General features: G+C 44.5%; 1 protein-coding gene across 1 annotated transcript in view; it reads right to left on the reverse strand.

Moving 5' to 3' along the window:
• Window positions 1-4,020: 4,020 nt before the first annotated feature.
• Eps15 (epidermal growth factor receptor pathway substrate 15) overlaps window positions 4,021-24,019 on the reverse strand; it is a 131,141-nt gene continuing 111,142 nt past the window's right edge. The window contains exons 21-26 of the mRNA XM_045139170.1: window positions 21,727-21,796; window positions 18,589-18,665; window positions 17,249-17,411; window positions 12,776-12,930; window positions 6,092-6,261; window positions 4,021-5,986 (exon numbers count right to left, since the gene is read on the reverse strand). Of these exons, the coding sequence (XP_044995105.1) occupies window positions 6,112-6,261; window positions 12,776-12,930; window positions 17,249-17,411; window positions 18,589-18,665; window positions 21,727-21,796 (615 nt within the window). The 3' untranslated portion in view covers window positions 4,021-5,986; window positions 6,092-6,111. The remainder of the gene's footprint in view (window positions 5,987-6,091; window positions 6,262-12,775; window positions 12,931-17,248; window positions 17,412-18,588; window positions 18,666-21,726; window positions 21,797-24,019) is intronic.

Genomic DNA, 24,019 nt, shown 5'->3' on the forward strand with positions numbered 1-24,019 from the left:
TTCAAAGGGGAAAGTGGGGGGAGGGAGGTCAAAGGGGAAAGTGGGGGGAGGGAGGGCATTACCATGCAATATTTTTTATAATCATGGAAGTTGTTAATAAAAATTTGAAAAAAAATTAATCAATCAGCTGGCTGTGGTGGCTCACATACCTTTAATCCCAGCACTCGGGAGGCAGAGGTAGGAGGATCACTGCGAGTCTGAGGCTACCCTGAGACTACAGATTGAATTCCAGGTCAGCCTGGGCTAGAGTGAAACTCTACCTTGAAAAACCAAAAAAAAAAAAAAAAAAAAGAATGGAATGCTAAAGATACAGCTGGCTACCTTTAATTAATCCCACATAAATATTTAAAATCTAAAACACTCAGAGGATCATCAGGCTAAGTAGAAATTTGCTTCTTCAAAGCAGGCATTGCTTTTCTGTTGTCATTAATCCAGTCAATAATATGACCAATAATGGGCACTGGTAAAGCATTTGCAGAGTTCTTTCAAAGCTGTTCTGGCCAGGCTGGAGGGATGGCTTAGCGGTTAAGGCATTTGCCTGCAGAGCCAAAGGACCCAGGTTCAATTCCCCAGGACCCACGTTAGCCAGCTGCACAAGGGGGCGCACGCGTCTGGAGTTCGTTTGCAGTGGCTGGAGGCCGTGGTGTGCTCATTCTCTCTCTGTCAAATAAATAAATATATATATATATTTTAAAAAGCTGCTCTGGTGAGCCACTGTCAGTCCAAGAAGATGTGACTGAACGTTGAGGCACAGAGCTTCTTGAGCTCTTGCTTGACTTGGATCAAGTTGGCAGCCCACCTGGCATTATGGAGTATAACCGATGCAGGAAAGAGAGGGTCGTTGAATTTGCAACATGGTTTTTTGTATTTTGAAAATGGCCATGGGCAGTGTGAAGCTGGCTTGTTGGATTACCTGCTTGGAGGCCCAATGGAGCCATGAGGAGGGACCATGGGTTGCAGTGGAGACCCAGTGGAGATGCCAGGACTATGAGTGGCTGCCAAGGAGAGCTACCAGCCCCTAATGAAGTTTTCCAGGACTGTGAGTAACCTAGCAGGTGGGGCAGAATAGGAACTCCAGAGATTTGTCACTGGTTAGAATTGTTGGACATGGAGCTAAAGGTTGATGTTTTCTCCGTTTCAAATCTTTTCTTGGTTGAGTATTATTTTGCTAATGCCTGATGCCATCTTTTGCAGTGTGAACGCTTATTCTGTGCCAATATGGTTTATTTCTTGGTATTATGGCTCAGTTACTATGGGGCTGTATGAACAGAATTGGGAGTGGATAAAAACTATGGTGACTTTTAAAGCTGGATTAAATGCATTGCGTTTTATATTGTGGATGGTTGTCAGTTTATGAGGGCCAGGGGCAGAAGGTGGTGGTTTGATTCAGGTGTTCCCCCATGAGCTCGGGTGTTCGGAACGCTAGGTCCCTGGTGGGTGGCAACTTGGAAATTGAAGTCTGGAGGCAGTGTATTGTTGGGGGTGGGCTTACAAATGTTAGTGCCCAACATTGGTAAGGGGAAGGTGGTTATATCTCCTGCTGCTGTTGCCCACCTGATATATTGGCCAGGGGGTGATGTCCACCCTCAGCTCATGCCATCGTTTGCCCCTGCCATTGTGGGGCTTCCCCCTTGAGTCTGTGAGCCAAAATTAAACCCTTTTTTCTCCCACAAGCCGCTCTTGTTCCGGGTGTTTTGTGAATAGCAACATGAAGCTGACTGCAAGAGAACTTAAGCAATTTTGTCACATGAAATTCAAACATACGAAGTAGAAACAGTACCGTGTTGAGCATCAGGAAGACCAGAATCCATTCTGGTTCGTCTGCTCATGAGCTGTACGGTCTAAAGCGCGTGATTCAAACTTGTCTGAGTCTTGGTCCCTCCATTTCTGAAATGGTGGGCAACAACTCTGCTTAGCACTTCAGTGACACTGTGAAAGCTGGACCCGAAACACAAGCAGAGGACTGGAGAGATGGCTTAGCGGTTAAGCACGTGCCTGTGAAGCCTAAGGACCCCAGTTCGAGGCTCGGTTCCCCAGGTCCCACGTTAGCCAGATGCACAAGGGGGCGCACGCGTCTGGAGTTCGTTTGCAGAGGCTGGAAGCCCTGGTGTGCCCATTCTCTCTCTCTCTCTGCCTCTTTCTGTCACTCTCAAAATAAAAAATAAACAAAACCCCAAACAAATAAAAAAAAATGTTAGGCTGGTTTTATATCAATCAATCAATCAATCAATCAATCAATCAATCAATCTAGCTCAGTGGTAAAGCAAGCACTGGCCTTAGGATGCACGAGGCCCCAGAGGCTGGTAACCCAAATACTTGAGAAGATGAGGCAACATTGCAAGAGCCAGTGGCAGAGCTGCCAAAGTGAAAACCTTACTAGCCATCCTAGGAGTTTTATACTATGACATTTATTATGTGAGGAAAATAAGGTTCAGGGAATATGGGAAGATAAATAACTTTCTCAAAAAATTTTTTTTAGTTGGGCGTAGTGGTGCACGCCTTTAATCCCAGCACTCGGGAGGCAGGGTTAGGAGGGACCACCCTGAGACCACATAGTGAATTCCAGGTCAGCCTGAGCTAGAGTGAGACCCTACCACACACACACACACACCACACACAATTTTATTTTGTTTGGTTTTGTTACTTGCTCAAAAATGGCAGAACAGGAGAGGCTGGAAGCCCTGGCACGCCCATTCTCTCTCTCTCCCTCTATCTGTCTTTCTGTCTGTGTCTGTCGCTCTCAAATAAATAAATAAATAAATTAAAAAAAATGGCAGAACAGGGATTCAAGCCCAGGAATTTTTGAATTTAAAAAAAAATATATATATCTTTATGAGAAAGAAAGAGGCAGAGAGAGAATGACTGAATATGGGTGCACCAGGGCCTCCAGCCACTGCAAACAAACTCCAGACGTATGTGCCACCATGTGCATCTGGCTTGACGTGGATCCTGGGGAACTGAACCCAGGTCCTTGGGCTTTGCAGGCAAGCGTTTTAACCACTGAGCCATCTCTCCAACCCTTGGACTCTTTTCAGGGTCAGTGTCACAAATCCTTATCCACCAAAGCTGCATGTGTTTTAGGCACTGTATGCATACGTCCTAATTTTCTTTCGTAAAATAACTGCGATGGTGAAACTTGACAGGATTTAGAATTGGCGTGGCAACGAGCCTCTGGGCATGCCTGTGAGGGGTTATGATTAGGTAAACTGAGGTGACAGACTCAGCCTAAAGGCGGGCCACACCACTCCATGCGCTGGGGTCCTGGACAGAATAAAAAAGAGAAAATGAGGGCTGGAGAGATGGCTTAGCGGTTAAGCGCTTGCCTGTGAAGCCTATGGACCCCGGTTCGAGGCTCGGTTCCCCAGGTCCCACGTTAGCCAGATGCACAAGGGGGCGCACGCGTCTCGAGTTCGTTTGCAGAGGCTGGAAGCCCTGGCGCGCCCATTCTCTCTCTCTCCCTCTGTCTTTCTCTCTGTGTCTGTCGCTCTCAAATAAATAAATAAATAAAAAATATTAAAAAAAAAAAAGAGAAAATGAGCTGAGCTCCAACATCCACCTCTGCTTCTTTTTTAGTTTGGTTTTTCTAGGTAGGGTCTCACTCTGGCTCAGGTTGACCGGGAATTCACTGTGTAGTCTCAGGGTGGCCTCGAACTCACGGCGATCCTCCCACCTCTGCCTCCCTAGTGCTGGGATTAAAGGCATGCGCCACCACGCCTGTCCCGTCCCTGCTTTCTCACGGTGGATGCCGTGTGAGGTGGCCCCAGCACCTGCCACCATGCCCCTCCACAATGAACTTCACACTGTGAGCCCAAACGAGCCCTTTTCTTTCTTAGGGTGCCTCTGGCAGGTACCTTATCAGGGCCACGAGAAAACTTAACCCAGTTACCGTATCAGTAGCTGAAAATGCCAGTTAACATTTATGGCGTCTTCTAGCATCACGTTAACATGTGCTGACTTCAATGACACGCACCCAGAAAGCCATGTAGAGCTCCGAGAAAGGTGGATATATGAAATATGTGCTTTTCTTGTAACTTACAGTTTATTGTCCTTGTAATTACAGGCTATCACTTAGAAGTCTGAAACAAGAGGAAGCTTGAGGGCGGCTAGCGCAAATAAAGATGAACCAATAAGTAGAAGAAGGTTAAAACATTTGAGTGCTGCCGTTTAGTGCTTTACAATATGTATTTGTTTAGCATAGGCCCTAGGGCCAGGGTCAACACCACAAGCAATCACATTGTCAGTAAGACATTCATCTTGTACAAGCGAGCAAGGAGATAGTGATATATATATTTATATATACAGACTTTCATATTATATTGGTTCACTAAGCATACATATTTTAACAGAAGACTATATAATCCAGTTAAACATACATTAAGGGTGCACTTATTACATCAAAAGTTGGTGTCTATAAGTTACAGGTATTTCATGTTTTCCAGAGTTTTGTTTTTTTTTTTTTAATTAAAAAATTCCTTAAAGCATTTCAAACATTTGTTCATTTTCCCCAGTGCAAAAGAAGGTTATTCAAGCCCACTTACCTCTTCCCAGAACGGTAATGGGAAGGTGAGGGCGGAACCCTCCCCCCAATTCCACCTATCACAATCCCCCCAAACTACTTTCTCCATCAGTCGACCTTTACAGCGCACTCTTAGCTCACTGGATCAGTTTATCAAAACCTAAGCTTTGTGACCATGTTGGCCCTTGCTTCATGTGTTCGACTTTTATGCCCAAGTATTTCTATTCATAACAATAGAAATTAGCAGTGCAAGAAAGTGGTTTAGGATTCCAGCCACCCGACAGCGTATGGAGAAAGATGAGCTGAATTAGATAGGGTGGGATTTATTTGTTAAGCAGTTTCTCTGGTTAACCCAGACCAATACCACCTTTGCTTAGCGACTCCAGAGTTTAACTCATTTGCAGATGCCTTTTCCTTGATCCCGGTATTCAAAATATTATCTCAATCAGTAACACGTGTTAAAAAAATAACATTATAATTTACAGTCTACTTCACCATCCGTTTCAAATGCAACCATCTGCTGGGTCAGCTTCAGCGAAAGTGGGCTTCTCAATGTAAAATAAAAACTCTTTTTGTTAGCTTGCTGACTTTATGGGTGAGAACATGATAGGCAAAAACAAACTCATTTCAACCACAAAGATGGACAGACAGCGGTACAGAATGGGTTACTCCCCCGGCCCCCAACCCCACCATTTGAACCTGGTGGAAGTTTTGACATTTCAAGCGGCTGGGCCTTTACCAAAGAAAACAAAATACAGAAATGAAAATCAAAGTACCTTCTAGTCCTGGCGTCCTTTCTTCTGCCAAGTTCAAGAACGAATCAGAGGAGGGACAGTGGAATTAAAGAGGCAGAACGGCTGCATGCGGAGTTTTCCCTTGCATTACATTGGTGAGTTCTATTTTAAGCTATACATTTTCTCCACTGTCTGGCGTTTCAAGCGAGCGCTTCCTTACAGATTTCATATGTAAGAGACTTTTTTTTGCTAATCAGCAAACATATGGCAAGATAGCTATTGAACTAAAATCGTCAAGTCCAGAGAAAATTTATTCATAAAAAGGTATTTCACACGTGACGGTTTAATGCTTTTATTTAGGAATTAGTGAGTCTGAAGTGACAAGAGTCCAATCTAATGTATCTCTTTTTCAATAGTGGAGTCTGTCTCTATCCAATTGTTTCCCCATGTTTAAGAGACCAAATGAAGCTGCATTATTATTATTATTATTATTTTGCCATACAGAAATACAAAAATGTCTCGAAAGTAGCCAATCTGTATGATCCATAAAAGAAAACACGATGCTCTTCCCTTTCCCTCCTTAAGGCATTCGAACCAGGGGAGAGCATCTGAATTTGCTAAGAAGCCCACCGGCCACCAGGACGGTGACGGCGGCCAGGCGGTGAGGTGGTCTCTCCAATGCCTGGACGCGTGAGAGACACAACAGCAGACAGGGCTCAGAGGATCTGAGAGGTTACTGCTTTTGGAGGAAAAGAAAAAAAAAAAAAGAGAGAGAGAAACACATTTGAAACTGTGTGGTTTCCCACCACCCCAACCCCCCACCATAAAGTAGACATGTCACATTTAGAGACATCAGGAGGCTCAGGCTTCTGATGACATCTCGGACTTGCTCAGCGCGATGGCCAGCTCCAGGTCTTCTCGCTCCTGCTGGTTCAGCCGGGCCAGCCTCTGCTCCTCCTCTTTCTCACTTTCCCTCTTGGCCCACTCAATCATATCTTCTTCAGAAGGATACTGCCATTTAAAAGAGCAAGTGAATGAATGAATGAAAGAGCCATCAAAGAGAAAGAAGAAAAAAGAAACTTTTTTTCGTTTGGTTTTTTGAGGTAGGGTCTCGCTCTAGTCCAGGCTGACCTGGAATTCACTACGGAGTCTCAGGGTGGCCTCGAACTCGCGGTGATCCTCCTACCTCTGCCTCCCGAGTGCTGGGACTGAAGATGTGCGCCACCGCGCCCAGCTCAGAAAGAAGGATTTTTTAAAAAAATTTTTAAATTTTTATTAACATTTTCCATGATTATAAAAAAATACCCCATGGTAATTTCCTCCCTCCCCACCCCCACACTTTCCCATTTGAAATTCCATTCTCCATCATATTACCTCCCCATCTCCATCATTGTACTTACATATATACAATATCAACCTATTAAGTACCCTCCTCCTTTCCTTTCTCTTCCCTTTATGTCTCCTTTTTAACTTGCTGGCCTCTGCTACCAAGTATTTTCCTTCTCACGCAGAAGCCCAATCATCTGTAGCTAGGATCCACATATGAGAGAGAACATGTGGCGCTTGGCTTTCTGGGCCTGGGTTACCTCACTTAGTATAATCCTTTCCAGGTCCATCCATTTTTCTGCAAATTTCATAACTTCATTTTTCTTTACCACTGAGTAGAACTCCATTGTATAAATGTGCCACATCTTCATTATCCACTCATCAGTTGAGGGACATCTAGGCTAGTTCCATTTCCCAGCTATTATAAATTGAGCAGCAATAAACATGGTTGAGCACGTACTTCTACGGAAATGAGATGAGTCCTTTGGATATATGCCAAGGAGTGCTATAGCTGGGTCATATGGTAGATCAATCTTTAGCTGTTTTAGGAACCTCCACACTGATTTCCACAATGGCTGGACCAGATTGCATTCCCACCAGCAGTATAGAAGGGTTTCTCTTTTTCCACATCCCCACCAACATTTATGATCATTTGTTTCCATGATGGTAGCCAATCTGACAGGAGTGAGATGGAATCTCAATGTAGTTTTAATCTGCATTTCCTTGACGACTAGTGACGTAGAACATTTTTTTAGATACTTATATGCCAATCGTATTTCTTCCTTTGAGAATGCTCTATTTAGCTCCATAGCCCATTTTTTGATTGGCTTGTTTGATTACTTATTATTTAACTTTTTGAGTTCTTTGTATATCCTAGATATTAATCCTCTATCAGATATATAGCTGGCGAAGATTCTTTCCCATTCTGCAGGCTGCCTCTTTGCTTTTTCCCTGTGTCCTTTGCAGTGCAAAATCTTTGTAATTTCATGAGGTCCCAGTGATTAATCTGTGGTTTTATTGCCTGAGCAATTGGGGTTGTATTCAGAAAGTCTTTGCCAAGACCAATATGTTGAAGGGTTTCCCCTACTTTTTCCTCTAGCAGTTTCAGAGTTTCAGGTCTGATGTTAAGGTCTTTAATCCATTTGGACTTAATTCTTGCGCGTGGCGAGAGAGAAGAATCTATTTTCATCCTTCTGCAGATATATATCCAGTTTTTAAAACACCATTTGCTGAAGAGGCTGTCTCTTCTCCAATGAATATTTTTGGCATTTTTATCGAGTATCAGGTGGCTATAGCTACTTGGGCTTACATCTGGGTCCTCTATTCTGTTCCACTGATCTACATGTCTGTTTTTGTGCCAGTACCATGCTGTTTTTGTTACTATGGCTCTGTAGAATAGGTTAAAATCAGGTATGGTGATGCCACCAGCCTCATTTTTGCTGCTCAGTATTATTTTAGATATTCGAGGTTTTTTGTGATTCCAAATGAATTTTTGGATTGTTTTTTCTATTTCCATGAAGAAAGCCTTTGGAATTTTGATAGGGATTGCATTAAATGTGTAGATTGCTTTAGGTAAGATTGCCATTTTTACAATATTGATTCTTCCAATCCAGAAACAAGGGATGTTTCTCCACTTTCTAGTGTCTTCTGCAATTTCTCACATGAGTGTTTTAAAGTTCTCATTGTAGAGATTCTTTACTTCCTTGGTTAGGTTTATTCCAAGGTAAAGAATTTTTATTACAATAGTATTAGCTACTTATTTCACGTGAAGAACTATGGGAATAGGGTTATTATTGGTTCATGGTTTTTCCGGACAGTATACTTAGTTCTGACCACCTATTAAGTGGTGGTTTACTTTTCAAAAAATTAATGCAATATATGGGTAGGAAGTTCCTAAAATTAACCATTGAAGTCTATACAGTAGAACATTAAAAATATCACTGATGGGCTGGGGAAATGGCTTAGCAGTTAAGGCATTTGTTTATGAAGCCTAAGGACCCCAGTTCGATTCCCCAGGACCCAGCTAAGCCAGATGCACAAGGAGGTGCATGCACCCAGAGTTTGTTTGCAGTGGCTGGGGCCCTGGTACACCCATTCTCTCTCTCTCTTTCCCTCTCCCCCTCTGTATCTCTCTTTCAAATAAATAAATAAAATATTAAAAATAAATTTTAAAAATCACTGAAAAAGTAGAAACTACTAGCGGCACATGCTTGTAATCTCAACACTGAGGCAGGTCAGTATGTGATACAGTAGCGCCATCATGTCTCAAAAAGGAGAAAGGTGGGCTGGAGAGATGGCTTAGCGGTTAAGGCACCTGCCTGCAAAGCCTAAGGACCCAGGTTCGCTTCCCCACGTAAGCCAGATGCACAAGGTGGCACATGTGCCTGGAGTTCATTTGTAGTGGCTAGAGTGGCCTGGTGTACGCATTCTCTATCTGCCTATCTGTTTCTGCTTCTCTCTCTCAAATAAATAAGTAAAAATATTTTTAAAAATGAGAAAAAAGGAGAAAGGTCAAAAAACAGAGAGAGAGAGAAAGAGAGAGAGATGCTTAAGGTAGAAAAGGAAATTGAAAACCAGGAAAGAGACATCTGGCATTTTTTTTTAATTTATTTATTTGAGAGCGACAGACACAGAGAGAAAGACAGATAGAGGGAGAGAGAGAGAGAATGGGCGCGCCAGGGCCTCCAGCCTCTGCAAACGAACTCCAGACGCGTGCGCCCCCTTGTGCATCTGGCTAACGTGGGACCTGGGGAACCGAGCCTCGAACCGGGGTCCTTAGGCTTCACAGGCAAGTGCTTAACCGCTAAGCCAGCTCTCCAGCCCACATCTGGCATTTTGATCTAATGATAATTTTTAAAAAATTTCTGTGAGACAGGGTCTCGCCATGCAGCTTAGGCTGCCCCCCATTCTCATGACCCCGCTGTGCCCGTCTGCTGAGAGGTGAGATCACAGCTGCGTGGCACCGTGCTCATAAACCACAGAGATCCATGTCACTGGTGATTTCCTACTTGATCCTAGTTCTTCAGGCCACAGAAAACCTAAGTAGTAAAAAATAGGCAGATTATGCTACATATGATGTTGAGAGTATTAAAGTATAGGAAGCAAGATGTGAACCAGATTATTAACGTTTTCTGAGGCAGGTCTCACTACAGCCCGAGCTGCTCTCAAACTCACAGTGATCCTCCGACCTCAGCCTCCCCAGTGCTGGGAATAAGGGCATGCCCAGGTATTGCTATTCTGTTTTTGTTGAGGCACAGTCACTCTAGCCCAGGCTGACCTGGCACTTACTCTGTAACCCCAAGCTGGCCTCAAATTTACAATAATCCTCTTACCTCTGCCTCTTGAGTACCAAGGTTAAAGGTATGCGCCACTATATCCAGCCCAATTTTTTTTTTTTTTTTTTTTTTGGATTTTTTCAAGGTAGGGTCTCACTCTAGCCCAGGCGGACATCGAATGCACTATGGAGTCTCAGGGTGGCCTCGAACTCACTGCGATCCTCCTACCTCTGCCTCCTGAGTGCTGGAATTAAAAGCATGTGCCACCATGCCCAGCTTTGTTTTTCTTTTTAAAGGAAAATAGAAGATGAGATTTTTGAACAATTTTTAATTATTTTATTTGAGAGAGAGAGATAGTGAGAAAGAGGCAGATAGAAAGAGAATGGGCACACCCGGACCTCCAGCCACTGCAAATGAACTTCAGATGCATGTGACCCCTTGTGCATCTGGCTTACATGGGTCCTGGAAAACCGAGCCTCAAACCAGGGTCGGTCCTTAGACTTCACAGGCAAGCGCTTAACCGCTAAGCCATTTCTTCAGCCCACAAATCATTTTTTAAAGAAGCATTTTGACGATTCTGCCAGATTTTTAAGACCATTTATCCCAAGTTTGTGCTTGCTTAAGTAGTATATATCAAAATTGACCCAGTTTAAACACCTTAAAATCAGATCAGAGAAATCTATCACTACTCTAAACTGCAATTTGGGTAGAAACAATATATAAGATTATATGTGCCGTCAAGTCTTTCACACATGGGAGAGACCCATAAAAGGCAGTAAAAGAACTCATCAGGATTTTTGAAAGTGGTAGTATTTTTTCCTGGAAAAAAGAGGCTCTGTCCATCTTACAATACTTCAGCCCATGTTTCAGGAGGAAGCATCCGCCCGGCCTCTCATGTGCGTGAAGCTCTCTCCTCCTTCCTTCTCTCTCGCTCTCTCTTTTTTCTTTGGCTTTTCGAGGTAGGGTCTCTCTCTGGTCCAGGCTGACTTGGAATTCACTATGTACTCTCAGGATGGCCTTGGACTCATGGCGATCCTTTCAACTATTTTTAAAAAGTCCTTTGTTTTTCAATTAACATCTTAGAGTAACAGTTCATTTCCCTGATTCTTTTCCCCCCAAAGTGGTGCAGAGTCTCTCTTCTGTAACACAGGGAGGGATGTCCTTCTGGGATCACGTTGTGCCCTTGATTTTTGGAGACAGGAGACCTAGTTCAGGAGGAGGCAGGCGGGAGGTGCATGAAGCTAAGGACAGCATGCTTTCTGTCACCTTCTGAAGTCTGGACTCCAGGAGGTTGACCTGAATGTGAAGGAGCCCACTAGAGAGGCATGTTCTGAACGATGGATGTCAGGATTACCCTGATGGGAGCGGTTAGGTGGAGAATGAGGGCTTGGCTCTCGGGAGAGTTGAATTCTCTCGGTATAAAGCGCCCCTCCAGCAGTTTGGAGCATCCGCTGTGTTAAATATGGTTCCAGCCAGGCAGAACTTGGGTAGAAGGTGTATTGAGCAATTTATTTCTCCCTCCATAATCTCAATATGGTATAATCTGATACAGCAAGAAATAAAATCTTTTTCTTTAATTTTTAATTTTCATTTTTGGATCTTTTCACAATTTTTATTAACATTTTCCATGATTATAAAAAATATCTCATGTTAATGCCCTCTCACCCCCATCCTGCACTTTCCCCTTAAAATCTTTTTTAAGTTTAGGTAGACTTTATTAATTTAAGAGAAGGAAAGAGGCTGGGCGTGGTGGCGCACACCTTTAATCCCAGCACTCAGTAGGCAGAGGTAGGAGGATCACCGTGAGTTCAAGGGACTACAGGGTGAGTTCCAGATCAGCCTGGGCTCGAGTGAGACTTGATTTTATCTGAAAAAATGATAAAATCTATGATCCTGCCTGTGCTATGATCACAGCACCTGCCCGTGGTTTATTTTATTTTATTTTATTTTTTGGCTTTTTGAGGTAGGGTCTCGCTCGAGCCCAGGCTGACCTGGAATTTATTACACAGTCTCAGCCTCGCCTTGAACTCACGGTGATCCTCTGCCTCCCGAGTGCTGGGATTAGAGGTGAGTGCCACCACGCGCGACCATGTCGTCCTATTTTAGAAGATGTATAGTAAACATGGGTGGCTAGGGAATTAGAGCCCCCCACCCCCAAGTAATGAATGACTGTTGAGATCTTAATAATAATTTATTCCCTAACACTGACAGTAACATTCTTAAAAAGCTACCAGGAGTCTGGGGTAGAGCTCAGCATATATGTAGAATGGGGTTTGATCCTCAACACTACAAAATAACAACCAACCATGAAATTCACTATGCAGCAGGTGCTGACTGGCCTCTATGCATTACCGTTTTATACACAAACACACAGGCACAATTACAAAATACAAGCTCATCACTGGCACTATTCACCAAATGGGCAGACAGTCAATTATTCTCTGATGAGCTATTAAACCATCATCATCATCCACAGCCATTTACAAAGATAGCGACGGTCAGGACTTTACTAATAGAGAAGGGGTTTACAAAACACTGCAGATCCGTAAGAAATGAGGCCACGAAAATCATTATACAGTGGGACAATGTCAGAACCGTCAAAACAGAGTCCAAAACCGGTTTTGCTTGGAGAAGGGTGAAACATGACTTTTGGTATGTTGGTAAATTTAATTGAAATAATGAAAACTTGGCAGACTATAAGGTAATCTTTGAAAACTCTTTAAAATGTAAATGGAATACGAATATATACACACACACATATATGTATATATATGTGTGTGTATATATGTATATATATGCATATACACACATATACATATAGTGTATATACATACATACATATATATATAAGTATGTATGTATGTATGTATGTATGTATGTATTTCCCCTCCCCCCAAATGGCCCATTCGGTCACATGTACTTACAGCACTGAAGTGAGCGACCTTGCTTGGGTCAGCCTCTTTATTGGTAGTGGCGGAAGTGAACGGGTCTGTGGGGCTGTTGTGGCCTGGGAAAGGCGGACGTGGGTCGTTTGGTTTAAATGGATCAGAAGGCTCCAGTTTGTTGCTGGGTCTTTGCCCTGGATCAAGATGGTTACAGTGACCAGTAAATCCAGCAACACAAGCACACATCAACACACGCACAGCAGCATAATGGGGTGCAGGGCGGTGGGCTGCCCGAGGACCTGGAACATTCCTCACGTCATCTTAAATGGCCACAATCGGTTCCCAGCTTTACAATCTCTCAAATACCCTGGAGGGACTTTTTTTTTATTTGATATTTTTGGTTTTCAAGGTAGGGTCTCACTCTAGCTCTGGAATTCACTATGCAGTCTCAGGTTGGCCTTGAACTTCTGGCAATCCTCCTACCTCTGCTTCCTGAGTGCCGGGATTAAAGGCGTGCGCCACCACGCCTGGTTGAGAAATTATTTAAAAAGAGAGATCAGGGCTGGAGAGATGGCCTGTTAAGGCACTTGCCTGCGAAGCCTAAGGACCCAGGTTCGATTCCTCAGGACCCGCATAAGCCAGATGTACAAGGTGACACATGTCTGGAGTTCATTTGCAGTGGCTGGAGGCTCTGGAGCGCCCATTCTCTCTCTTCTCTCTCTATCTGCCTCTCTCAAATAGATAAATAAAAAATATTTTTAAAAAGCTTTACAAAAAAGAGGGTTTGGCTGAGAATCATACTTTTGTCCATAGACTAAGTCCTCTATACTCAAAGCAGCGCATTCCTAAGAAGAGAGGCAGGTAAGGATGAAGCAGGAGAAATGACGACAGACTGACCACAGCAATGGCCTCTTCTCTTCTAACTTCAGCTGGATGCACAATTACCCTCTAGTGGCAATGACGGCAAAGGCATTTGAAAACTAGCAAATTATGGGCTTATTCTCCAATATACATGCATAATTCCTAGTAGTAAAAAGTGTGAAATTACCGTGGCAAGGCCCTGTTTATATGTGTGTGTGTGTGTGTGTGTATATAATTTTTTTTTTGTTTGTTTTTTCAAGGTAGGGTCTCACTCTAGCCCAGGCTGACCTGGAATTCACTATGGAGTCTCAGGGTGGCCTTGAACTCACGGCGATCCTCCTACCTCTGCCTCCTGAGTGCTGGGATTAAAGGCGTGCGCCACTATGCCTGGCTTTGATTTTTTGCCATGTGTAACATTTCAAACTGGGAGTAAGTAATGCTTGGAAGACCTCTTTCTTTGTGGCTGCCAATACGCTATTGTTTGATGGAACAACAGTGTACTATCTTGTTACTAATCACTCGTTAGTTCAATACCATATTCAAGCAAGTTAATTTTCAAGCTTTATTTAAACTTAGTATTAATATATACATATGTATTTATTTATTTATTAACAGCTTCCAGATTAAAGCTTAGTACTTCTTGAAGAAGAGTGGCAGTACTTTGAGTAAGCTGGTAACAGTAACAACCGATTCTTTCTATCAATGGAGTAGCTTATGAAGACAGGTAGATGTCTTATCCCTACGTCTCACTCTCCAGGTCCTAGGAAGGTTGGCAAAACCAGAACTACAGTTACTGTTTAACAATGGAGGCACCGACGCTTCGGCACCAGACATTCATCCCACACTTGGGGTCACAGAGCAGCGTAGGGGCTATGGCTCAGCGGCTAAAGACACCTGCTTGCAAAATCTGCCAGCCCTGGGCTCGACTCCCCGCGTAAAGCCAGATGCACTAAGTGGCACGTGCAGCTGGAGTTCATTTGCAATGGTGAAAGGCCCTCGGGGGTCCATTTTTCTCTCTCTCTGCAAATAAACAAGATTGCAGAGCAATGGCTGGCGTTGGTTATAGATTATAAGGCCCTGGGTTCGATCCTTGGCACCAACAAGAAAGGGGGAACTCCATGGAGTGAGGTAGGGACTGTCTAGTACGTGAACACAGATGTGTGGGCCTCCAAAGCTGCCCTTCCTCCCTTAATCTTCCTACAGTGACATACCCTGAAGGGTTTTACCGCTCATCAAGGCGCTAAATATGTCACGTAGGGTTTGAAAAATAACCTTACTATCAGCATCACATGTAACATGTAAAAGGTTAAGTGAGCCAACCATTTTTTTTTGTTGTTTTTTGTTTTTTGTTTTTCAAGGTAGGGTTTCACTCTAGCACAGGCTGACCTGGAATTCACTATGGAGTCTCCGGGTGGCCTTGATTTCACGGTGATCCTACCTCTGCCTTCCGAGTGCTGGGATTAAAGGCATGCACCACCATGCCCAGCTCTAGCGACCCTTTTAATTTGTTTTTAATTTTTTTGTTTTTTTGAGGCAGGGTCTCACTCTAGCTCAGGCTGACCTGGAATTCACTATCGAGTCTTAGGGCAGCCTTGAACTCATGGCGATCCTCCCACCGCTGCCTCCCGAGTGCTGGGATTAAAGGAGTGCGCCACCACGCCTGGCTTTTGACTGACATTATTCTAGCAATATATGCTACAGCTAACTCCTTAAAAGACAGAAATCACCTCACTTACCTGATTTTTAACAAATAATTATTAGTAATTGTATGTACAACTTGCTAAGTTAAAAAAGAAAAGAGGGCTGGAGACATTGTTCAATAGTTAAGGAGCGTACCTGTGAAGCCCAAGGGATCTGGGTTTGATCCCTCAGTGCCCACATAAAGGTGGGGCATGTGCCTGGAGTTTGTTTGCAGTGGCTAGAGACCCTGGTATACACATTCTCTCTGTATCTACCCCCCTCCTTGAATACTTAAAAAAAAAATTTTTTTTAAAAAGGAGGGGCTGGAGAGATGGATTAGTGGTTAAGGCACTAGCCTATAAAACCTAAGGACACAGGTTCGATTCCCCAGTACCCACATAACCCAGATGCACAAGGTGGCACATGTGTTTGGAGTTCATTTGCAGTAGCTAGAGGCCCTGTTGTGTCCATTATCTCTCTCTTTCTGCCTCTTTCTCTTTCAAAAAAAAAAAAAAAGAAAGAAATCCATGAGCCAAATATGTATTGTCACAGGACAGCTTAGGAACTGGAGGGAGAGGGATACTGCCTGTTTAGTCACACTATTCTGTGTTAAAAACAAATCTTTTCTTTGTATGGTGATAAACAAAACATGTAACACACACATTAAGTTAAACAAAAGTAAAAAATAGCCAGGTGTGGTGATGCACGCCTTTAATCCCAGCCCGTGGGAGGCAGAGGTGGGAGGATCACCGTGAGTTCTAGGCCACCCTGAGACTACCGAGTGAATCCCAGGTCAGCCTGAGCTAAAGTGAGACCTTACCTCAAAAAACCAAAAATAAATAAATAAACAAAGCTATTAAGAATTTAGTGGAGCTGGAGAAATGGCTACAGGTTAAGGTGCTTGCCAGGAAAGCCAAAGGACCCAGGTTCAACTCCCCTGTACCTGCGTAACCAGATCCTCATGCACAAGGTGGTGCATGCGTCTGGAGTTCATTTGCAGTGGCTAGAGGCCCTGGTCTGCCTCTTTCTCTCTCTCAAATAATTTGTTCCAGGCTGGGGAAATAGTCCAATGATTAAAGCATTTGCCTGCAAAGCCTAGTGACCTAGGATCGATTCCCCAGTGCCCAGATAAAGCCAGATGTACAAAGTGGCCATACGTATCTGAAGTACATTTTCAGTGCCTGGAGGCCTTGGTGCACCCATTCTCTCTCCCTCTCTCTCTCCCTGCTTGCAAAAAAATGAAAAGATGTTTAAAAATATAACTAGCATTGGGTGTGGTGGCGCATGCCTTCAATCCCAGCACTTGGAAGGCAGAGGTAGGAGGATCATCGTGAGTTAGAGGCCACCTTGAGATTCAGTGAAATCCAGGTCAGCCTGGGCTAGACACCTTACCTTGAAAAAAAAAAAATTTGTTCCTAGATTAAATTATTTTAAAATCACCCTTATAATATAAAAAGGAGGTTTAAAGCTGGGCGTAATGGCGCACACCTTTAATCCCAGCACTCGGGAGGCAGAGGTAGGAGGACTGCCATGTGTTCGAGGTCACCCTGAGACTACAGAGTGATTTCCAGGTCAGCCTGAGCTAGTCAGACCCTACCTCGAAAGAGCAAAAACAAACAAACAAACATTTTTGGGCTGGAGAGGTAGCTTAGCGGTTAAGGCATTTGCCTGTGAAGCCAAAGGACACGGGTTCAATTCCCAGGACCCACGTAAGCCAGATGCACAAGGGGCACGTGCTTCTGGAGTTCGTCTGCAGTGGCTAGAGGCCCTGGTGTGCCCATTCTGTCTGTCTCCTTTCTATCTCTCTTTGCTTACAAATAAATAAAATTTAAAACTAATACTTTTTTTTCTCCCTGAATTCTGGACACCTGGGCCACATCTTCTCCTACTAAACACTCTAAGGGCAGGCAGTTCAGTCAATACTCATGTCCCTGGTTCCCCGCCATTATACTCTGGGCACAAGTCTCATACCAGGTGGTGGAGGGCAAGGTCTTGTTGGCGTTCCAGTCTTTGGTGGCAGTGCTGGGGGTACATCTTCAGTCATGACTGGCATTTCCTCAAACCCAGTTTTTGGAATGACCTCACTGCTGGCAGAGCTCGATGTGGCAGGATTAAAAGGGTCATCACTGTTGGCCTTTGTTTAAAGAGAAAAGTTTACACAGTTTGATATGCATGTGGTCACAGAGCACCTGGAAGAGTGATTTGTATTATGCATTTTACTTCAATTCCTAAAGCACTGACATTTTAACCTTTCTTTTTTCTTTTCTTTTCTTTTGTTTCTCAAGGTAGGGTGTCACTCTGGCCCAGGCTGACCTGGAATTCACGCTGTAGTCTCAGGCTGGCCTCGAACTCATGGCGATCCTCCTACCTCTGCCTCCCAAGTGCTGGGATTAAAGATGTGCCCCGCCACGCCCGGCTTTTAACCTTCCTTTTCAAGAACGAATAGGATTTTTATCTCCTTGCAAACCCGAGCCAGGCGAGAGTGAAACAGAAGGAAATGACTCTCTCAATGCACTTAAATATAGGAAAACTTTAACACTAATGTAAAGAAAATGGCATCTGGCCAACCTCAAAGCCATTTTTTTTTATAGCGACACGATCCCATGGAATGTTAAGTCTCTTAATGAATGGGGCCTGAAGATCCTCCCTTTCAGATACATGGAGAAATGACACTCTTTCCTGGAATGAATCAGTTTATGACTTTTAGATCTATTTGGGCTCATGTCTGTCTGTACTGGCACTTTGGGGATTGAATGGACTACATTTCAGGGACATTACGTATCGTAGAAAATTTAACAGCGTCGCTGGCCTCTGTTTACAAGACTGGTTATAACGTAGTCATAATTGAGTTATGAAACTCAAAAAATTCTCCACACACTGCCATGCTCCTTGGTGGATAACAGCATGGCTAATCTGCTGTATCTTCAATCCTTCTACTGCTAAGCTCAAAAATAGGTAGTGGACACGAAGTGCCAAGGCCTATGTGCAATTGATCCTGGTACTGATCCTCAATCACCTCGAAGCATAAAACCAAGTGACTGATATATGGGATGAACGTGAACGCTACTGACCGGTCCAGCACCATGGGGGAAAAAAACACGACAGAACGTGTTTAAACAGAAGGCTCTCAATGTGACATCGAGCAAAGGTCGCAGTGGAAGGTGACCACACCCTGGGCCAGCACCAGCGTGTGCTTTTTGACGGCTCTCAGCGAGCTTCCTCGTGTGACCCAAGCATGCGCGTGTGTGCGTGCGTGCATGCGTGTGTGTGTGTGTGTGTGCGTGTGTTTCTCGTGGCTCGCTGCAGGTTACCTTCGACAGCGTGCTGAAGTCGGCGAACCCGTCTCCGAACGGCTCGTTTCCGAAAACAGAAGCAAACGGGTCAGCGGCTGAAAGGCAGAGAGCACAGCAGTGGGATGGGACGGGAGGGCGTCACATTCAGGTAAGTATTAATTCTAGAGTTTATGAGCAATCTCCGCGGACAAGAGTGCACGCTACAACCCGGTATGACGTGAGCCTCTGTGAAACGTCTAGGGAACGTGTTTGAGGCTCTTCCATACATGTCATTACGGCAACTCTCATGAGCCTCCTGGCTGCTCCGTTTCTGGAAGCACGTTTAGCTAGGGCTTGCCTCCGATCTAAGACCCTTGTGTTTCAGCCTCCCAACTGCCAAAAACACGTGCCACCTGACCTGTGCAGATCTTTAAAAAAAAATTTTTTTTTTTTGGTTGTCTGAGGTAGTGTCTTGCGCTAGCTCAGGCTGACCTAGAATTCACTATGGAGTCTCAGGGTGGCCTCGAACTCTCGGCGATCTTCCTACCTCTGCCTCCCGAGTGCTGGAATTAAAGGCGTGGGCTACCACGCCTGGCTCATGTTCTAATTCTTTTTTTTGTTTTTTTTTTGGTTTTTCGAGGTAGGGTCTCACTCTGGTCCAGGCTGACCTGGAATTAATTCTGTCATCTCAGGGTGGCCTTGAACTCATGGCAATCCTCCTACCTCTGCCTCCTGAGGGCTGGGATGAAAGGTGTGCGCCACCACACCCTGCTTCTAAGATATTTTTATTTATTTATTTATTTGAGAAAGAGGCAGATAGAGAATGAGCCTCCAGCCACTGCAAATGAACTCCAGATTGCAAGCGTCACCTGGTGCAACTGGCTAACATGGGTCCTGGGGAATTGAGCCTCGATCCTGGTCCTTTGTCTTCACAGGCAAGTGCTCAACCAGTAAGCCATCGCTCTAGCCCATTTTTGGGGGAAGGTTTTTATTTACTTATTTGCAAGGAGAGAAAGAGAGAGAGAGAGAATGGGCACACCAGGGCTTCTAGCCATTGCAAATGAAGTCCAGATGCATGCAGTACCTTGTGCATCTGGATTTACTTAGGTACTGGGGAACTGAACTTGGGTCATTAGGTTTTGAAAGCAAATGCCTTAATCATTAAGCCATCTCTCCAGCCCCAGATTATTTCTAATTGAGGCATAAGGAATTAAAAATTTTTAAATTTATTTTTATTTGAGAGAGAGAGAGAGAGAAGGAGAAAGAGAGAGAGAAGGAGAAAGAGAGAGAAAACAGGCAAGCCAGGGCCCTTGGCACCTGCAAATGAACTCCAGATGCATGAACCACCTTGTGCATCTGGTTTACATGGGTCCTGGGGAACTGAACCTGGGTCCTTTGGCTTTGCAGGCAAATGCCTTAACTGCTAAACCATCTCTCCATCCCAGGAATTTTTTCTTGAAACCACTAATTCCAGATTTCAAACTCATCCTTCAAGACCTATTTCAAATGTTTATCATCCAGATACCAGGCTATGTACATGAATTTTTTACCACAGTTATCTGTGGCTGAGTGTTTTTAAGAATGTTACCATCATCTGTGTTAGACGGGAATATTCTTTAAAACAATGAAGAATGAGCAGTCAATATATATTTGTTGACCCTACACCATGTCTAAGGAAATAAGGCATTAATTCCCAGCCTTGCACTGATGAGGGGATTTGGCTCAGCAGTAGGGTAGCAAGCATATGCACAACGCCCTGAGTTCAACTCCCAGGAAGGAAAAAATAAATAAAAGAAAGAAAAGGAAAGCTCTAAAGACATGTTAAAAAAAAAAAAAATTGTAGGGCTGGAAATATGGCTTAGAGGTTAAGGCACTTGCCCTTAAAGGGTAAGGACCCAGGTTCGACTCCCCAGAACCCACATAAGCCGGATGTGCATGGTGGTGCGTGTGTCTAGAGCTTGTAGTGGATGGAGGCCCTGGATTACACTTTCTCTCTCTCTAATAAGTAAATATTATTTATTTATTTAAATTTTTTTTTTAAAAAAAGATCTGTCTATACACAGTTGTGGTTATGACATTCACAAATATAAATTCTGACAACGAAAAAAATGTCTGAGTGAGGTGGACAACATGGCAGATGAAGAGACCAATTAAAAGAGGCAATTTAAGGGCTAGTTAGCAGAGTACTTGCCTGGTGTGTACAAGACCCTTGGTTCAGTCCCCAGCACCAAAAACAAAAGTGTCAATGTAATTTACTAGTCTGTGTAAAACATAGTGAGGTCCCAAGCTACGCAAGTGTGAGGAACACGACATGAAGACATTCCGTTTGGGAGCTAGACAACCAGACGGTGTACTTTACTGGTTATGAGGAACGTAGGAGATGTCGGCGACTGGCAGAGAGCGGATGTCAGTGCTATGAGTACAGAGCAAACGCAGGAGGAGGTGCGGACTGGCCTTGGCTCTTCTTTTTGCTCCTTGAGAACAGACTGATCAGAAAGATGGTCGCTGGGGCTGGCGAGATGGCTTAGTGGCTAAGCGCTTGCCTGTGAAGCCTAAGGACACTGGTTGGAGACTTGATTCCCCAGGACCCACGTTAGCCTGATGCACAAGGGGGCGCACGCGTCTGGAGTTCGTTTGCAGTGGCTGGAGGCCCTGGTGCGCCCATTCTCTCTCTCTCTCTCTCTCTCTGCCTCTTTCTCTCTCTGTCTGTCGCTCTCAAATAAATAAAAATAGAAAATTGTTTTAAAAAGAAAGGTATCATTTAAATGTTAAACACTGAGCCTGCAGCACTTCTGTGACACCTAGAGGGATAGATCTATGCAACAGGTCATCTGAAATACAGCGCCGGGCGGAGACTGGGCGGAACCCCTTTCCTGGACACGTGGAGCTGCTGCACGCGTGAACTCGGATCAGCTGCGATCACCTGTACGCAGGCGGGCCACCATGGAGGGGGTCTCCTGGGACCGGCAGTGACTGCTTGCTGGGGCAGGGAGGGACATTTCATACAGTGGAATGGCCACTGGGAAACTGTGTGTGCCCCAGAAAGCCACCTCTCAGCCATGGTGAGGCGCTCTCTTTACACTTCCTGGGTCACCAAGAAAAACACATTCAAAACAAAGACCTTAAAGAAAAGGGTCGTGGTTAACGTTAGCCAACCATCGTTTATTTCTTTCTTACCTGAGTCACTTGCCGCGACGACAGCTGTCCCGCCAGGAGCAAAAGGGTCATTGTGACTCAGTGCGTCCACCTGAGCAGACACAGAACACGGGACTCAACACCACCCCAGGGCTGACGCTTCTCTAAGCCCACGGAAAGACGGTTTTTTTTTTTGGCTTCTGTGTGTATGGTGCGGCGCCCCATATTCTAGCCTGCAGTGTTTGGAGGGGGCGGCACTCGCCCACACCAGCTGAGTGGCCAGTCTGGGGTTCCGCTCCATCGCCCTTCAGCTGGTCTTTGCTTTGAACTGGAGACTTTCCACTGACTGTGGAGTCTGGTGGGGGGGGGAGAAGAGGTCCCCAAGAATTCTGTGGTTTCTGCTGTCCTGTAGGACTGGGACTAACAGACAGGTGTGGCCATACCCAGTTCAGTAGGTTCTGGAGATTAGAACTCAGGCAGTTTCAGGCCCTAATGCTTGTTCAGGAAGCTCCCTTAACCTGTGAACCATCTCTCCAGAGCATTCTTTTTTCATAGTTTTATTATTATTTTTGCTTTTTCGAGGTAGGGTCTCACTCCAGCTCAGGCTGACCTGGAATTCACTATGTAGTCTCAGGGTGGCCTCAAACTCATGGTGATCTTATCTCTGCCTCCCCAGTGCTGGGATTAAAGGCATGCGTCACCACGCCTGGCTAGTTTTAATTTATTTTTATTTGAGAGGGAGGAGGAGAAAGAGGCAGACAGAACTCCAGACGCATGCACCACCTTGTGCATCTGGCTTACGTGGGTCCTGAGGAATTGAACCTGGGTCCTTTGGCTTTGCAGGCAAATGCCTTAACTGCTAAGCTATCTCTCCAGTCCCAATATGTTCTTTTTAAATTAGGAAGACTGATTTGGCTTACTTGATCTTTAAATTGACACCGAAGGAGAGTGATAGCAAACTAAGTTAAGAGAATAATTCAGACTGCAATCAATTTTATTTTATTCCTTTTGTTTTATTGAGGTAGGGTCTCACTCTAGTCCAGGCTGACCTGGAATTCACTATGGAGTCTCAGGGTGGCCTCGAGCTCACGCCGATCCTCCTACCTCTGCTTCCTGAGTGCTGAGATTAAAGTCATGTGCCACCATGCGTGGCTTTTGTTTTTTAGGTGGGGGGGGAGTTGCAATCAATTTTAAAAGAATATGGCAAATGGCTCTATGGCAAATTAAGGCCTGTATGGAAAAAGCACCCAGGAGGCAATGGAACTTCAAATACTCAAAAGCTGTTTGTCTGACGGGGAATCGATGGAAAATACCAGCTGCTGGCCAGCTGTAGTCCTCACTGAGTACAGGAAAGTTTTTTTGTTGTTGTTTTGCTTTGGTTTTTCGAGGTAGGGTCTCACTCTAGCCCAAGCTGACCTAGAATTCACTATGCAGTCTCAGGGTGACCTTGAACTCATGGCAATCCTCCCACCTCTGCCTCCCCAGTGCTGGGATTAAAGGCGTACGCCACCACGCTTGGTTCGTAGTTATTTTTTTTTAAATTTATTTTATTTTATGAACGTGCATGGTGGGGGGAGCTGGTGCACCAGTGCCTTTAGCCATTGCAATTGAACTCCAGACATGTGTGCCACCTTGTGTGCATATATATATGTATTTAGATATATATAGATATATATAGATACACACACACACACACACACACACACATACACATATATAAAACTTTACATGCTTACATCACCTTGTGCATCTGGCTTACATGGGACCTGGAAAGCATGGAGCCCTGGGCTTCACAGGCAAATGCCTTAACTGCTAAGCCATCTTTCCAGCCCAGTTTGTGTATTTCTTTAAATATTTATTTATTCATTTGAGAGAGAGAGAAGAAATGAGTGGGTGCGCCAGGGCCTCCAGCTGCTCAAACAAACTCCAGACGCATGTCCCACCATGTGCATCTGGCTTACATGGGTTCTGGGGAATCAAACCTGGCTCCTTAGGCTTCACAGGCAAGCACCTCTCTCCAGCCTGCATATTGTTTAAATAGGTGTGTCAACATCTATGTTGCAGAGTTAAAGTGAAGAACAGAAATGATGAATGTAAAGCCACCAGAGGCAACTGGATCACAGTGTGTGGCTACTAAACAGTTCCCGAGTGGATACAGACACATTCACAAAAGCTTGCCATTTACTGGGAATTTGTACAGATCTATAAAAGACATGCAAAGCAGTACACCTGGGCTGGACAGATGGCGGCAGTAAAGGCACTTGCCTGCAAAGCCTAAGGACCCAGGTTCGATTCCCCAGGACCCACGTTAGCCAGATGCAGAAGGTGGCGTATG

This window comes from Jaculus jaculus, chromosome 21, assembly GCF_020740685.1.
Source record: "Jaculus jaculus isolate mJacJac1 chromosome 21, mJacJac1.mat.Y.cur, whole genome shotgun sequence".
Classification (NCBI taxonomy): Eukaryota; Metazoa; Chordata; class Mammalia; order Rodentia; family Dipodidae; genus Jaculus; species Jaculus jaculus.